Source organism: Hemitrygon akajei, unplaced genomic scaffold (genome assembly GCF_048418815.1).
Source record: "Hemitrygon akajei unplaced genomic scaffold, sHemAka1.3 Scf000053, whole genome shotgun sequence".
Taxonomy (NCBI): Eukaryota; Metazoa; Chordata; class Chondrichthyes; order Myliobatiformes; family Dasyatidae; genus Hemitrygon; species Hemitrygon akajei.
The window spans coordinates 4,760,906-4,779,609 of NW_027331939.1; the positions used below are offsets into that span (position 1 = coordinate 4,760,906).

General features: G+C 43.4%; 1 protein-coding gene across 1 annotated transcript in view; it reads left to right on the forward strand.

Moving 5' to 3' along the window:
• Positions 1 to 16,189, forward strand: part of LOC140721274 (uncharacterized) — a 349,814-nt gene extending 333,625 nt beyond the window's left edge. Inside the window, 1 exon segment of the mRNA XM_073036123.1 lies at positions 15,122 to 16,189. Coding sequence (XP_072892224.1) covers positions 15,122 to 16,189 — 1,068 coding nt within the window.
• The last annotated feature ends 2,515 nt before the right edge of the window (positions 16,190 to 18,704 follow it).

The following is an 18,704-nucleotide window of genomic DNA, read 5'->3' on the forward strand; positions in this document are numbered from 1 at the left end:
ATATTTTCAGCTTCACGTAGTGTTATAGATAAAGGCTCCAATACAAGTTTCAAAAATTAAAGGGCTTAATGGACATTCCCGTCTAGTGCCACGAGGAAGTGAGAAAAAAAGAAGACCTGCAGTTATTAGTAATGACAAGCTCAAGGGCGGCTTTCTGTCTACAGTTACAAGCCAAATGAATGATAAAATGGTCTCGGCCTCACAATGTAACTCGACGTGACCCTGCACCATATGTCTATCTGCACTGCACTTTCTCTGCAGCCATAATGCTTTGTTACAGTGAGTGTTTTGTCTTATATCTGCTCAATGTACTGTTGTAATGTATCAATCTGTGTGGATGGTACGTCAGGCAAGATTTTCACTGTAGCTCAGTACGTGATGATAATAAACAAATTCCCCATTTTAATTGTGTGGAAATGTTAGACAGACTGATTTTCTGCTCTGGAACCACAGAAGGAAACTGAACTGTTTTCATTTCTGAACTGAACTGTTGTCCAGCCTTTCGTTATAGCTCATGCCCTCTAATCCAGGCAGTATCCTGGGAAACCTCTTCTGCGCCCTGTCCAAAGCCCCGACATCCTTCCGAGAATGGGGGCGACCAGAACTGCATGAAACACTCCAGATGTGGTCTAACTAGTTTAATAAAACTGTTGTTACGAACTGTGACGTTTTAGAAACGAACCAACAACAATAGAATTCACACCGGAGTCTGGTTTTGATGTTAAAACCACTTTCTTTATGAGTATCTACTTGTCATATAGTAACTTAACGAAGTAAAGGAAAGTTTACACTGTTAGACGAGTTAGCTATGGGACATTGGAAAAAAAATGTTGAATTTCCCCATGGGGATGAATAAAGTATCTATCTATCTATCTATCTATCTATCTATCTATCTATCTATCTATCTATCTATCTATCTATCTATCTATCTATCTAAGTGCCTATATGTGTAAATATAACTCCCAGACTATCCACCCTGAGGGAATAAATCTCAGAGTCTTGAGGTGGTAAAGTAGGATAGTTCAGTAATCCACGGAATAAATGACGGGAAAGAGATATTTGTAATCCAGGGTGAAACGTAGAGAAACGGCCGTTACTTCAAAATACCGTCGTCGAAGTTCTTATCCGTTGAATCCGTCCACATACGAGTTATCAGCGAAAATGACCTGTCACAGGAATACCGTCTTCCAGGGGTTACCACACAACATACCCAGGCAAGGGTTAACACAAGATATTCCAAAATCCACTCCTATGGATTATACTAAGTGACAGCCACACACATTTGTTGTGGTTCCGTGTACCGATGATCAACCCACTCTTGTGGGCATAGGAGAGTTTCAAGCCTCAGCTGCGACTAACTGAAGCGATCAGCTTTTCCAGTCTCTCTCTCTCTCTCTCTCTTTAGACTGGCCGACTGCCTGTCTGCAGATCGCTCTCTCTCTTATGGTTCAGTCCACAGTCAGCGCTGTCAGCCTGTGACTGACGTCATAGCCCCGCCTCCTTGGAGTCTGCGATCCCTCTGATCATCGACACTGTTCAGCAAATCTAATTAGCAGATTGGAACCCGCCACTGCAGCCCCACAGTGCACTATGTACTGATTGCAAAGCTACGAAATTGCATGTGAATAGCCTCCCCTCCCCCAACTCCACTCTTTCTGCGTCAGCAGCTGACTGGGGCACCTTATATCTCGCTGCCTCCGCCAGGACATTAAACTGTGAACAACTGTGGTCAGGGACTGATCTCTGGGGTACTCCAAACGCTACCTCCTTCCAGTCTGAAAACGACCCACTCATCCAGCCACACACTACCGGCAGTTTATCGATCTCCAACGAAAAACCCTAATCACCTACTCCCAATGTTCAATAGCATTGCTGACTCTGAATTTACCACCGTCAAATGCCGGGAGGGACATAATAATCAGAAAGTCTCTATCACAGCCGTGTAAATAAAATGTGATCTCAGTCGGTGTGTGGAGCATGCTCAGAACGCGAAGGAGACAGACAAACTGAGCCAAGTCACAGACTGATGAAGGGGAGGAATGATCCATTTTGATACAGAGAGGGAAGCAGAGAGTTTGATATTGTGCCTGATGCCGGAACTGCGGTCAGTTTGAAGATGAAGTATTATTTCTCCAAATTGTTTGGAGCTGTGACAGGGTTTTTATCAGAAGGCACCATGGAGACTAAAATTATCTGAGTTGAAATGTTGTCCTTCCCCTCATGGCATTGCATGGAGAAGACGTGTTTCTCGAACAGCTTCGTTCTTTTTAAGTTACTGAATCCAATCTGCGTTGATGTCTCGTGCTAAAACTTCAGGAAAAAAGAAGAGGATCCTTCTGTGACTGTGGAAGCGATTGCGGAGCTAATTCGGAAGCTCAGAGCGAAACGTCTGAACCACATTCGGATGTGTGTTTAAAGGTTACCACAGAGCTTAAACGAATTGAGATTCTGCTGCAGACTATTCAAAACACTTTGCAGGAACAGACTACTCAGATTCAGGAACATGAAGATGCTGTAACGAGACTCGATACTAAGACGGATGAGTTGGGGAAGTTCGGAGATAAACAATCGAAAATCGTTGAATCTCTAAGACGAAAGATTGTTGCATTGAGAATAGATCAAGAAGGAACAATATACGTATTTTGGGTCTTCCTGAGTTGGTCGAAGGCAATCGACCTTCAGAATTTTTTGCAAAGCTGTTGGCTCGTATGTTTTCTGACGTTTTGGAGACTCCGCCTAGAATAGCCCGGGTACACCGAGCCCCAGTGTTTAAATCCCCTTCTCAGCAGAAACCTCGACCTGTGATCATTGCGTTTCTTGAAAAGAAAGGTTACTATAATTCGCCATCTTGTCCGTTAGGTATGATTAACTTTGAAGATGATAAGATAAGGCTGGTCGTTGATTATTTGCCCGGGGTATTAAATGAACGTTTTATGTATTAAAAAAAAGTCATGGCTGAGTTATATAACAAAAGTTATAAACCTTCACTAAATTACCCCGCTCGCCTCAGGAAATGTTGTCCTTCATCCACTTACATGCTTTGTAAACTTTTAACTGTGTAGAAAAGTCAAAGGATCTGTGTATGGGAATCTCAACCACAACAGCTCGTTAGCTCCGCTGTATCTGTCAGTTCACCAGCGCTTGAATGCCACCGATCCTTTCATGTGGAGGCGGAGATGCTGGAGAAGACAGCGCCTCACTCGCTGCAAGGAGAGCTGGAACACGTGTCCATGTCCGTGATCTGATTGGATACATTGCCATGACGTTATAGCACCGTGACGTCATTCACTGACTCATTTCGGAAGGGGTTCATCCGGCCATCGCAGATACACCAACAGCTTCGCACTGGGATGCGGCCGTTCACCTGCTCCGTGTGTGTGAAGAGACTCATTCAGTTAACCCACCTTGTGATGCTCCGGTGAGTTCACAATAAATAGAGGCCACATTTCTGTCCGGAGTGAGCAAAGAGTTTTACTCAATCATCCCAGCTGCTGCAACACCAGCAACTTCACATCAGGGAGGAAGTTCAAATCAGCTCCGTGTTAAATGTTTAACCATCACGGTGACTGAAGGCAGCTGCAGGTTCATGAGGGACTGTTACTGTCAGATTCTGCAGTTCTTGCGGCTGCTCATCGCACCCAGGACTGAACCCTGGTCACTGAGCATTGGAGGAGTCTGTTCTGCTGATGTTAGCCTTAAACTGGACTGGTGTTTAATATTGTGGATCTGTGAAAGATAAATCACTTCTGTATCAAATCCCGTGTCTCAGGTACTTACTGTCTCTACCACACTCACGATGCAAACTAGAGAGGCCACTCGGTCCATCTGATCCCTGCCCATATTTCTGTTCCATATCAGTTTATCAAAATCTACCCTTGCCGTTCCCCTCTCACTCTCCCTGAGATGACAGGTTGCAACTAGTCACCACTCCGTGGGATAGGAGATTTCTCTTGAATTTCATAGAACTATAGAAATCTACAACACATTACAGACCCTTTGGCCCACAATGTTGTGCCGACCATGTAAATTACTCTAGAAACTGCTTAGAATTACCCTACCGCATAGCCCTCTATTTTCCTAAGCTCCATGTACCTATCTAAGAGTCTCTTAAAAGACCCTATTGTATCCGCCTCTACCACCGTCACTGGCAGTACATTCCACACACACACCACTCTTGGTTTAAAAAACTTGGCTCTGACATCTCCTCTGTACCTACTTCCAAGCAGCTTAAACCTATTCCCCCTCGTGTTAGCCGTTTCTGCCCTGGGAAAAAGCCTCTGGCTATCCACACGACCAATGCCTCTCATCATCTTATACACCCGCATGAATTCCCTGCATGATTTTCTCCGGGCTGAATAAGACGATGAGCTCACAGTGGTTGTGACGTTCTTCAGGGCTCTGGACGAAGTTGGTTAAACTCCTTCTTCCCCGCTCTTTTCAAAGTTTTGGGTCATTTTCACCAATTTTAAAGGACTGTGCCTCAGACAGCTGGGTTGTTGCAATTGTTACGGACCAGCAGCAACAGATCACTAATGGAGTCTGGTTTCGATGTTAAAACCACTCTCATTAGTATCTGCTACAAATATAAAAGATTAAATGAAATAAACAGAAGTTTATTTGCGTATTTACAGCTCCCGAACTCTCAAGCTTGAGAAACAATGCTTAAAGTCTTAAGATGATAAAGTGGAAAAGTTCAGTAATCCACGGAATAAGTCAGTGAGAGGAGAGATTTGTAAATCCACACGAACGTCTAGAGAGAAGGCAATTACGAAGAATTCCACACACATTCCACGCTGGGTAAACGAAATAACAGTCGCCGAAGATCTTATCCGTCGATTCGTTCCGAAATCCACTTAGAAATATCACCAGGTGACAGTGGCAGGAATATCGTCTTCAAGTGGTTACCACAGAACACCCCGATTCCACGTAAGGGCTAACAAAAGTGATACCACAGGATACTGCAACAAATCCATGCATATGGATTATACGAAGTGACAGTCACACATCTGTTGTGCACTGCGTGCCGATGATCAACCCAATCTTTTGGGCATAGCAGTGACAAGCTGAAGTCTCTCTCTCTCTCTCTCTCTCTCTCTCTCTCTCTCTCTCTCTCTCTCTCTCTCTCTCTCTCTCTCTCTCTCTCTCTCTCTCTCTCTCTCTCTCTCTCTCCTCTCTTCCTCTCCTCTCCCTCTCCCTCTCTCTCTCTTCCTCTCCCTCTCCCTCCCCTCCCTCTCTCCCCCCCTCTGTCTCTGCTGCAGCGCGTGTGTGACGTCACAGCCCCGCCTCACTCAGGCACTTAAAGCGTCACTCACAGTAAACGAATCTGCGATCTCGCAACACAATGTACCTCTAAAGTCTGACAGCAGACTAGCGAGTGAAACTTCGGTGTTGCAGAATCAGAAACCAAAGTGTTGCCAGCCTGAGTCAGGGCTTTGGGTCTCCAGAGAGAGAATGGTCTAGAGTTTACGAGGAGGAAGAGGAAGAGGAAACAGACCAGCGGGATATGGCTACAAAAGGAAGATCAGAAAAATTTGGAAACTGGTTGACCCAAAAAAAAAGATACTGCTGGTAATCAAAAGATCAGGCAACAATTGTGGAGAGGAATAAATAAACAACTTTTAGACCGAGCCTCTTCAGCATACCTAGACTGTATACTCCGCTGCTTAGTTGCTGCCTGAGCTGCAGAGTTCCTCCAGCATTTTGTGTGTGAGCGTCTCTGTATGTCCAGCAACTGCAGAATCTCCTGCTTTATATCTGCATTTTACTTTGGCATTAGATACACGTTGATATTGAGTACATTGTTTACATGAGCCGCTTTCTGCGTTAAAAGAGCTGCAGATTTTTTCGATATACCCGGAAAAAAATGAGATATGGACATTGAACCGGTGCTTCAAGAAATGTTTAATGGCACCGTTATTACCCATAAGGCCCTGCGGTTAGAATTTTTGTCAGGCACTGAAGAACTGATGAACTGCGCAGGCGTCAGGCTGATGATGTCCCCGAGTATTACGCATGCGTGCAGAACACAGAAGGCTTTGAAAATGTCGGTTGCAGGTAAGAGCGATTCTCTGTGTTTTTATCTTAAACTCCGACTTCGGGACGATTCCTGTGAATTTCTGACACCGTGGCCAGCAACCCCGGGACAGTCCTGCCCTCTCCCCTGTCTCTCAGCCCCACGATCCGTACACGGACCCCGGGGAGCTTCCGGCTGATGAGGGAATGGGAACCGATGGATCTCTCAGACAGAGCTGAGCTCCAGCTATCTAAATGCAAGGATTAGGAACTCGGAGAAAGGGAACAAAACCCATCTGTGGACACTTTCTGGAGGTCCCAGATACGTATGTTCCACGACCGCTGGACTAAGTGTGTAAATGTAGGAGGGGACTATGTTGAAAAATAGATGTGTTAGATTTTCTAAAATTGACTCCTTCAACCTTAGGCCACAAACTTAACTATCACCCCTTTTATATAGGGAAAAGCAGTATAACATTAGATGATCATCACCATAAGATGAAAGTTTAAATCTTAGCCTTTGTTTTAAATTAACACTTAGTCTTTCCTGTGATTAGAAAATAGGAATCTTGGCTAAATTACCAGACATAAAGTATGGTGAGGTACAGTGCTAGCATTGTAGATTAGCAAGGATTCTACTTTGGGTTGGACTTCCAGAGCACACTTACTGGATATCCACAGGACAGTATTGTTGAAGACTAAGACAGTACTTTCAAATAGAATTGGAAAGGAAATGAGAGCTTTTACCACCTGGTCATTTGCCACCTCTTCTTGTGATTCTGCTCCTAAATGTGAAGACATGGAGAAGTGAGTTTAAAATTATGCCATCGAACTGGTTGTAAGAATGGACCACACCTATTGGTCCTCATTTGCTTTATTCAGAGCCTTGTCAATAGCATGAATAACTGAATAAACATTTCATTAGAATGGGGTGGATTAAACTGAATATATAGGATCTTTAAATTATGCCCCTTCCCACTTATTATTTTTGCTGGAAAAGAGATGTTGAAATTCTAAGTAATCCTGACTAAAGTGTAATATGGTTTTAAAAAAAGCTCAAGGTCAAATAAGTGTGAGACATTTGTAGAGCATTTTATAGGAAGGGACATTAAAGACATTCATCATTCATGCTGATTTTTCCTCCCAGCACTGCCGCAAATACACAAACCACCCCACCTCCCTTCAGATCTACTCCGGGCTGTGGCTGATGAACCAGTCAAGATTAGCAGTTCACCATCTGTGGGAAAAATTGAGTCCAAATACCTAATAAGTTTGGGATGTGTATATTCATCTCCCAATTTATGATGTAGGAGCATTGATATTATGCTGCTTTGTATGTAAAATATACAATCCTCTTTGTTCAAATCTTTATTAGCTAGTGAACTTACAAGTTTGCTTCAGGGAGTTAAGCAATTTAATTTTAAACAATAGCATGAATTGATAAATGTTACCAATTTTAAATAGCAAAAAGTTTATAGTTTTTTTTTCCTGGGAAAAAGACTTTGGGTCCGAAGTTTGAATAGTGTTATGATGTGACTGCATTTTTCGAAAGAAAAGAACAAAAATTGTAGTTATCCAAATGTAGAAAGGTTAATCCTACATTAAATGTGAATTGTGATTAAGAGATCCAAGATAATGTGTATTTAATAAAATAATTTAAATCAAATTATTGCTTTAAATCTACATTATACATTCAAGAATGCATTTTAGGTAGCTCAACACCTCATGCAGGTCAGTCAGGTATCTCTGCTCCCTTTAAACTTGCACGTTTCTGTTTCCCAGATGCCTTTGAAACTTACTTTGACCTTATTTTCTGAGCTGCTTTTAAACTTGCAGGTTATGTGGAACACATCATTCTGTAATGTGATGTCTAAAAACAGTGATTTGGAAGTGAGGTATGATGTATTAATATGAGAACATCTAATAATACAGAAAATCTGCTCGTCCAACACCCAAGACCCAACCATGGCAGGTTCACTAAGTTTTACTGTGGTTAGTCACAGGTTTGGAGGGCTGTCGCCTGAAAGTAATGATCATTAATCACCATCAATGTTACATAGTTCACACTAAAAATAAAAGCACAAGGGAGAAATCGGCCTCTGCAGCAGCTTTTTTTTAGAGCGCTCAGTGGTTCATTTGAAATCAGGTCCAGAATTTACCTGCACTTCTGATGGGAAATCTGTTGGATGTGTTTCTGACAAACACACACCCAAAAAATGTTATGAGTCAAATCACCAAGTGGATTGAACGCCAGCACTTTTGAACGGTGTGTTTCAACCTATTCTGTTTCAATCTTTATGAAACGTGAAAGAATCTGAAAGGTCTAGAACTTGATAGAAGGCTAAAAGATTATGAGAGGCATAGACAGGGTGGTTAGTCAGTACCTGTTTCTCAGGGCACCAATAGCAAACACCAGAGGGCATATGTATAAAATTAAGGGAGGGAAGTTTAGAGGAGACATCAGGGGTAAGTTTTTTTTACACAGAGGGTTGTGAGTGCCTGGAATGACTTGCCAGGGATGGTGGTGGAGGCTAAAACATTAGGGGTATTTAAGAGCCTCTTGGACAGGCACATGGATGAAAGAAAAATGGAGGGTTACGGGGTAGTGTGGGTTTAGTACTATTTTTAAGGATTATATGGGTTAGCACAACATGGAGGGCTGAAGGGCCTGTACTGTGCTGTAGTGTTCTATTCTATGGCTCTAAAATCTTTTACATCACCAGTTGAGAAAATCATCTTTGTTCTACCTCCAATCACAAAGAGGAAATCTGCAGATGCTGGAAATCCAAGCTACACACACAAAATGCTGGAGGAATTCAGCATTAGTACTCTTTTCCATAGATGCTGCCTGGCCTGCTGAGTTCCTCCAGCATTTTGTGTGCGTTGCTTGTTCTACCTCCTCTTGGTCTGGACTTTTCTACCGGTGAGAACATGTTTTGTCCCATTCTCTCTGGCTACATAATGATATCATCACCTTTGCCCTTGGCAACAAGTAGCTTTCACATCACAAATGTGCCAGACTCCGGTGAGACAGACTTCTGCCCTTCCCTTCGTATTCATTGGCATTGCATTCACCACTGTCAGTCACCTGGGGGAGGGTTCAGGAGGAATATTTAAGTATAGTACTTTTACCTCTGTGTATTGTGGTGATGCAAGAGTTGGTGGGGAATTTTCAAATTGGAAGAAGTGAGTTGATATTTGGAAATCTGAATTTTTAAAGCATCATTTAGCAAGAAAATCACAGTAGGTGGTTTGCAAAAGCTGTGGCAAGTAAATCCGTCATTAACCACTACAGACCTGTTACGTAGGTTGTGTGAGAGTGCAGATGAACTCAATCAAACCCAGAGGAGATCAAAGTTCTTACTGACAGTGATTTGCTCACTGTTGAAATGAATACCTCTCTATATAAAATTCAGTTTGCACATGTTGTTCTCACTGGGTAAAAATTGTACAGCACAAGATTTTTGCACACACTGGTCATTACAAATTAGAGGGGACACTGGTGGGAAGGCGGGGAGACCTCCAGTGTCCCTGACGCCCTCACGTAGAAGGTGTATATCCAGCTGCACTTTAAGGAGTTGGAGCTGGAAATGGATGAATTCCGCATCATCCGAGAGTTGGAGGGGGTGATAGATATGACATGGTGGGTTACACCCAAGGTGCAGGACACAGGAAACTGGGTGAGAGTCAGGAAGGAGAATGAAGTTAAATAGCCACCGCAGGGTACTCCTGTTGCCATCTCATACAACAACAGGTGGACACTTTACAAACTGTTGGGAGGGATTACCTGGCAGAGGAAAGTCAAAGGGGAGATGGGGGATTTGTTAGTTAGGGGAACAGAACTAGAATGGGACTAATATCCGAGTGGTAAGGCTTGCTAGTGCTTCCCTGTGGGGTGGGTGGTTAAACTAAAGTTGCAGGGAGGATTGGAGCCAGAGTGACAGAACAGATAGTGGACAGAGTGAATTGAATTGAATTGACTTTATTACATACATCCTTCATATACACGAGTTGTAGAAATCTTTATGTTACATCTCTGTCTAAATGTGCAATGTGAAATTTATAATAGTTTATAATAAATACTATGTACAACAGGACAGTCAGGATAAATAAAAGTACAATTGTATCAGCATGAATTAATCAATCAGAGGGCCTTGTGGAAGAAGCTGTCCCTGGGCCTGTTCATCCGGGCTTTCAGGCTGTGGTACCGTTTCCCAGATGGTAGCAGCTGGAACAGTTTGTGGTTGGGGTGACTCTGGTCCCCAATGATCCTTTTTACACAGTGGCCCTTTTTACACACCTGTTTTTGTCAATGTCCTGAATAGTGAGAAGTTCACATCTACATATGCGCTGGGCTGTCCGCACCACTCTCTGCAGAGTCCTGCAACTGAGTGAAATACAGCACCCATACCAGACAGCGATGCAGCCAGTCAGGATGCTCTCAATTGTGCCCCTGTAGAAAGTTGTTAGTATTTGGGGCCCCATCCCAAACTTCCTGAACCGCCTGCGGTGAAAGTGGTGCTGTTGTGCCTTTTTCACCACACAGCCAGTATGTACAGACCAGGTGAGATCCTCGGTGTTGTGTATGCCAGGGAACTTAAAGCTGTTCACCCTCTCAACCCCAGATCCTGGGTCAGCCTGTCCCCATTACTCCTGTAGTCTACAGCCAGCTCCTTTGTTTCAGTGACATTGAGGGCAAGGTTGTTTTTTTGACACCAAACAGATGTCGTTCAGACCTCAGGGCATGAAATTATGATATTGTAGCCATTACTTGGACTTGCTTGCGCCCAACAGTCTGAGGGATTTCAAGGAACAAATCTGTAGAGAGATTATGGACTATGCCAAGAAACAAAGGTTGATAAATTGAGTGATTTTAACTTTCCATTTATTGACTGGACTCCTAGGCTGTAAAAGGACTAGATGGGGTAGAGCTTATCAAATCTACCTTAATCAGTACGTAAAATTCCCGATGTAGAAGTGTGCAATAAGCTATTGGGAAGTGATCTAGGGCTAGAGACAGAAATTTGTGTATGGGAACACTTTGTATCTACTGATCATAAGATTCCAAGTAAATACAGAAAAACAGAGGCCTGGGCCTCTCTTGAGATTCTAAATTGGAGAAAGGCCAATTTTTATGATATTTGCAAGGATTTGACAAGCGTTAATTGGGACAGGATGTTTTTTAGCAAAGGAATACTTGGTAAGTGGGAGTTCTTCAGAAGTGAAATTTTAAGGGTGTAGAGTTTGTACGTGCCTGACAAAATAAAAGTTGAATGGTAACTAGTGCAGGGAATCTTGGTTTTCAAGAGATATTGAGGCCCTGGATATCTCGTTCCTCTAAATGCCTCAGACTGTTGGGTGCAACCAAAACTCATTAATGACAACCTTTTCATAATTCCACTCCCGAACTCATCTGACTTCCCTTTAGTTGTCTTCTGTTGGATTCTAAAAGCTTCCGAATGGTCTTTTGCTCTTTTGTTTGCCCTCTCCTCTGATTTTATGTTGGTTTTGGATTCTCATTTAACCCACGGTTGTGCCCTGCTGCCTTTCCAATGCTTCCACTTCTTTGGGATGTATCGATCACTCAGCTCTCGAATTGCTCCCAGAAACTCCAGCCATTGCTGCTCCATTGTCACTCCTACCTTTTCCCTTCCAAACAAGTTTGGCCTGCTTCTCTGTCACAGAAACATGGAGAAGTTCAGTGGAGAAAAAGGCTATTTGGCCCATTTTGTCAATGCCACAAAAACATTTAAGCTCTCTAATGCAACTACCTGCACTGGGATCATCACCCTCCATACCCCTACCATCCAGGTACCTGTCAAACTTCTCTTAATGGTGAAATCGAGCTCATATTCACCACTAGTGCTGACATCTCATTCTACACTCTCACGACCATTTCAGCAAAGAACTTTTCCAAATGTTCCCATTAAATTTTCACCTTCCCCACTTACCCATGACCTCTGGTTGTCATCCCACCCAACCTCAGTGGAAAAAGCAGCTTGCATTTACCCTATCTATACCCTCAGAATTTTGTTTACTTCCAACAAATCCTCAAAGCAATGTACAATTTCCTTGTTTATGCTTAGAGCCTTTTTTAGGTGTATAAGATGATGAGGGGCATTGAGTGTGTGGATAGCCAGAGGATTTTTTCCCAGCGTTAAAATGGCTAACAGGAGGGGGCATAGTTTTAAGGTGCTTGGAAATATATGCCGAGGGGATGTCAGGGGTAGGTTTTTTACACAGAGAGTGTTGGATGTGTCGCATGCACTGCCAGCAGCGGTTGTCGAGGCAGATACAACAGGGACTTTTAACACTCTCTTAGATAGTTACATGGAGCTCAGAAAAATAGAGTGCTATGCGCTAGGGAAACTCCAGGCAGTTTCTAGAGTAAGTTACATAGTCGGCGCAGCACTGTGGGCCAATGGGTCTGTAATGTGCTATAGATTTCTATGATTCTATGAAATTCAAGGGAAATCTCCAAACCCACGGAGTGGTGACTAGTAGTGAATAGTGGGAAAGTTACTGGAATGTATGTGCAGGAACCGGATATATAAGTATTTGGATAGATATGGACTGATTAAGGATAGACAGCATGACTTTGTGCATGGTAGGTCATGTCTAACCAGTCTCACAGAGTCTCTCGAGGAAGTTATCAGGGAAGTGGATGAAGACAAGCCAGTGGATGTTGTCTACATGGACTTTAGCAAGGCACTTGACATAGTCTCATATGGGAGGTTGGTCAAGAGGGTTCAGTCACTCAGCATTCAAGATGAGATAGTAAATTGGATGAGACACTGTCTTTGGGAGAAGCCAGAGTGTGGTAGCAGATGGTTGCCTCTCTGACTGGAACCTGTGACTAGTGGTTGCCACAGGGATCAGTGCTGGATCTGTTGTTGTTTGTCATCTATATCAGTAATCTGGATGATAGTGTGGTTAACTGGATTAGCAGATTCATGACCACCAAGACTGGTGGTGTAGTGGTCAGTGAGGAAGACTATCATGGCTTGCAGTGTGACCTGGAGCCCCTGGGAAAAATGGTTTTAGAAATGGAAAATGGAATTTAATGCAGACCAGTGTGAGTTGTTGCACTTCGGTATGACCTACCAAGGGAGGTCTTTCACAGTGACTGGTCGGGCATGGAGGAGTATTGTAGAAGAAAGGGACCTGGGAATACAAGTCCTTAATTCACTGAAAGTGGTATCACAGTTAGATAGTGATGGAAAAAAAAGATTTTAGCCCATTGGCTTTCATGAACCAAATTCTGACAATAGATGGATATTATGTTGACTTGTAAAAGAGGCCTAATTTGGAGTATTGTGTGATGCTTTGGTCACCTACCTACAGGAAAGATTTAAAAGAGATTCAGAGATTTCAGAGAAAATTCACAATGATGTTGCCAAGTTTGGAGGACTTGGGTTATAAGGAAAGATTGAACAGGTCGGGACTTTATTCCTTGGAATGTAGCAGATTGAGGGGAGATTTGATTGTGATAGAGCAGCATAGATAGTGTAAATGCAAGCTGGCTTTCTCCACTGAGATAGATAGATAGATACTTTATTCATCCCCATGGGGAAATTCAACCTTTTTTCCAATGACCCATACACTTGTTGTAGCAAAAACTAATTACATACAATACTTAACTCAGTAAAAATATGATATGCATCTAAATCACTATCTCAAAAAGCATTAATAATAGCTTTTAAAAAGTTCTTAAGTCCTGGTGGTTGAATTGTAAAGCCTAATGGCATTGGGGAGTATTGACCTCTTCATCCTGTCTGAGGAGCATTGCATCGATAGTAACCTGTCGCTGAAACTGCTTCTCTGTCTCTGGATGGTGCTATGTAGAGGATGTTCAGGGTTTTCCATAATTGACCGTAGCCTACTCAGCGCCCTTCGTTCAGCTACCGATGTTAAACTCTCCAGTACTTTGCCCACGACAGAGCCCGCCTCTGTGGGTGGGACTTCAACCAGTGGCCAGGGGTTAAGGGTGAAAGGTGAAATGTTAAGGGGAACATGAGGGGAAACTTCTTCACACAGACGGTTATCCGGCTGTGGAATGAGCAGCCATCCCGAGTGGTACATGCGAGCTCGATTTCAACATTTAAGAGGCTCGTGTAGGTACCTGGATGGTAGGGGTGTGGGAGTGGCAGTTTAAATAGTTCAGCACAAGACTAGATGACCCAAAGGACCTGTTTCTGTGTTGTACTTTTCTACAAGAACCTGAAATATTACAAAAATTCACTCTAACCCCTTTTAACAGCTGTGCGGACCAACCATTCATTTCAGCAGGAATTTTTTTATATGGTGTTAAAACTGTAGCACTTTCAGTTAATAATACATAAAAGAAAATCCCAGATGCACATCCACAAAGACAATTTGCGTGAGACTGTTTCAGTTACTGTGGGGCCAGGCACCCATGCAGCTCAGCAGGAACAGGGAATAATACCAATGGAGAGAGTCAAACTGAGCTAAGGCACAGATTGGAGACGGCAGAAATGCCCCATTCTTATAGAGACAGGAAGAGCATCAGAGAATTGATGGTCATTCCAGATACCAGCACTCTGCCCAGTCAGGAGATGATTTCTCTGTCCAACTTTTGTTGAACCTCACTCTAACAGTGTGATACCAGATCAAAACTTGGCAACTAAAGTAATCTCATCTGAAATGTTGTCCTAAACCCATTGATGGATTTTGTAAATCTTTTCACAGGATAAAAATGAGAAGGGATTTGTCGCCGGGAATCTCAAACACGGCACGCCAGTTTTGCTGTCTCTGTCTGGATATTTAAGAAGTGGAGCAAGAGATTCAATCGACCATTCTTCCTGCTCAGACTGTGGAGAGGGATTCAATTGGTCATTTGACCAAATAGCAAGCCTGTAATTTTACACAGGAGAAAGGCTGTTCACCTGCTCAGACAGTGGGAATGGATTCACTCGGTTCTCACGATTGAAGGTACATCAGCAAGTTCACACTGGGCAAGGCCATTCATCTGTTCTGTGTGTGAGAAGGGGTTCAGTCGGTCTTCCCACCTGTGGACACACCAGTCAGATCACACCACACCAGGCAGAGGCTGGTCATCTGCTGAATTTCTGGGAAAGGATTCACTCAGTCATCTGACCTAATGGCTCACCAGCGAGTTCACACTGGGGAGAGGCCATTCATCTGCTCAGACTGTGGGAAAGGATTCACTCGGTTATCCCACCTACAGAGACATCAGCGAGTTCACACTGGGGAGAAGCCGTTCATCTGCTCAGAATGTGGGAAGGGATTCACTCAGTCATCCCAACTACAGAGTCATCAGCGAGTTCACACTGGGGAGAAGCCATTCACCTGCTCAGTCTGTGGGAAGGGATTCACTGAGTCATCCCAACTACAGAGTCATCAGCGACTTCACACTGGGGAGAAGCCGTTCACCTGTTCAGAATGTGGGAAGAGATTTACTCAGTCATCCCAACTACAGAGTCATCAGCGAGTTCACACTGGGGAGAGGCCGTTCACCTGCTCAGTCTGTGGGGAGAGATTCACTCATTCATCCAGCCTACAGAGACACCAGCGAGCTCACACTGGGGAGAAGCCGTTCATCTGCTCAGAATGTGGGAAGAGATTCACTGAGTCATCCACCCTACAGAGACACCAGCGAGTTCACACTGGGGAGAAGCCATTCACCTGTTCAGAATGTGGGAAGAGATTTACTCAGTCATTCCACCTACAGAGACATCAGCGAGTTCACAATGGGGAGAAGCCATTCACCTGTTCAGAATGTGGGAAGAGATTTACTCAGTCATCCCACCTACAGAGTCATCAGCGAGTTCACACTGGAGAGAGGCCGTTCACCTGCTGAGAATGTGGGAAGAGATTCACTCGCTCTTTCACACTACAGAGTCATCAACAAATTCACACTGGGAAGAAGCTGTTCACCTGCTCAGAATGTGGGAAGAGATTCACTCAATCTTCCACCCTACTGAGACATGAGCGTGTTCACACCGGTGAGAAGCCGTTCAATTGCACAGAATGTGGGAAACGGTTCACTCTGTCATCCCACCTTCTGGAACACCAGCGAGTTCACACTGGAGAGAGGCCATTCATCTGCTCAGAATGTGGGAAGAAATTCACTCGCTCTTCCACACTACAGAGACATCAGCGAGTTCACACTGGAGAGCAGCCATTTACCTGCTGAGAATGCGGGAAAGGATTCACTCAGTCATCCCAACTACTGGCACACCAGTCAGCTGTTATGAATCCCTGGGTTTTGTTTGCTGTGGACTGTCATTTTAAGAGAGAGAGATTAAGAAGGTGAATCAGTCAGACTTGTAGCTTGTTTACATCACTCCCAGCTTGTTTAGTTTTGACTGAGGACACAGACAGTCAGAGTCAGACGGAGATGAATGAGGAAAAATGGAAGGATCGAAACAAGGGAAATAGGTGCCAAGGGTCACTGTTTGGAATTTTCCTATGCCCACAATTGTGGGTTAATTATCGATTCAGCGTACATCGAATGTGTGGTTGTCACCTCGTTTAATCGATAGGAGTGGATCTGATTTGGGGTATCCTATGAAGACCACTGATGTGTTAACCCTTGCCTGGGTGTGGTGTGGTAATTCATTTGAAGACGATACGCCTTGTGACAAGTCACTTTGGGTGATAATTAGTATGTGGATTTGGAAGGATGACAGATAAAATCTAAGTGACTGTCCTCTTGTTTTACCACCATGGAACCTGTGGAATTCGACATAATTGCCTTCCCTTGACATTTACCCTGGATTACAAATATCTCTCTCATCACCTGTTCTGTGGTTGAACTGAACTTTCATAATTTACCATCTCAAGACTCCAGACCTTGTTTCCTCCAAGCTCAATAGTTTTGGATTTATATTTACACACGTATATACACATAACACTGTTAACTTTTGTTTATCTTGCTTAAGTTACTATATTATAAGTAGATTCTAATAAAGATAGTTTTAACATCAAAAACAGACTCCAGGTGTAGTCTCCATGAGGAAATCTGCAGATGCTTGAAATTCAATCACACACAAAATGCTGGTGGAACACAGCAGGCCAGGCAGCATCTATAAGGAGAAACCCTGTCAACGTTTCAGGCCGAGACCCTTCGTCAGGCTGTCTCAGGCAGTCCTGACGAAGGGTCTCGGCCTGAAACGTCGACAGTGCTTCTCCTTATAGATGCTGCCTGGCCTGCTGTGTTCCACCAGCATTTTGTGTGTGTTGTTCCAGGTGTAGTCTATTGGTGCTGATTCGTTTCTGAAGTTTTACGATTCATAACAAAATTGGGGCCTGCATCCGGGATATGAACAGCTATGGGGGCGTAGTCATCAATTATTGATTTCATTGGGGAAGTCCCTTTTGATTGATTTGTGTGTGGAAAATCAGCAGCAGATGCTGATTATTGTTTGGAAGCGGCAACCTCTGAGGCATTAGAGAATTCCAGATGGATTGAGTTGTTGAGTCTTGCTAGAAGGTTAAAACTTTCTATGTTGAAATTGGCAATGAGGAGGGCACAGTTGCAGAGGATAACAGCTGAACATTATATATCTGAAAGTGTGTTTAAAGTGGAGGAGTTGGAAGTGTTTCCTGAAAGTAAACCTAGTGAGCTTGAGCTCCAGTATGAGTGAGAAAAATTAAAGATGGAGGCTGCGGAAAGGCAGAGGCAGTTTGAGGCCATAGAGGCAGAAAATCAGAGAGGAGGCAGAAAAACAGAGGCTATTCGAGCTGGAAAAGATAGAGTGGTTGCAGCAAAGGGGTCTAGCGTTAGACTCTGGTGATAAGTTTGAAGCCAGTCAGGAAATTAAATTGGTACCTCCATTTGATGAGACAGAGGTTGATAAATACTTCCAGCATTTTGAGAAGGTTGCTAAGAATTTAAAGTGGCCAAAAGAGGGTTGGCCTATTCTCTTACAAAGTGTAATTAAGGGGGAGGCTTAGCAAGCCTATTCTGTTTTGTCAGTTGATTAAGCAGATGATTATGTCCTAGTGAAACAGGCTGTGCTCAAAGCTTATGAGTTGGTCCCAGAATCATACAGGCAAAAGTTCAGAAGTTTGAGGAAATCTGTGAACCGGACAGATGTAATTTGCTTGAGAGATCTGTGTGTTTTGATCGCTGGTGCACATATATGATGATGATAAATATATGATGATTTTAATAGCTTGGAAGAGTTAGTTTTAATTGAAGAATTCAAAAGGTGTGCTCCTGATGACATAAAGACGTATTTAGATGAAAAGGATGCTGCCACTTTGCAGGAGTCTGCTAGATTAGCAGATGAGTTTGCTTTAACTCACAAGGTTAAGTTTACCCAGAATAAGAGCTTCCAAAAGAGTGCCAGGGATCACCAGTGTAAACTAGAAATTACAGCTGGGACTAGTGACAAGAGTAAGGATGAAGGGAAGCAGTTGAAGGAGAAATTTTCTGGTCATACTTGTTACTATTGTAGGAAAGCTGGTCATATGATGGCTAATTGTTCTGTCCTGAAGAAGAAAAAGGAAAAGGAGTCAGTCCCGAATGCCTGTGATCAGTATGTTGAAGCACCAGTAAACCCACAGGGTTCTGAACATTCTGTTGAGGCTCAGTTATGGACTGAGAGTTCTGACCGAATTAAGAAGGCTTTTGATCATTTTATGTCAAATGGGTTTGTATTAGTAAAGAAAGGGTCAACCCAAGTACCAGTGAAAATTCTTCG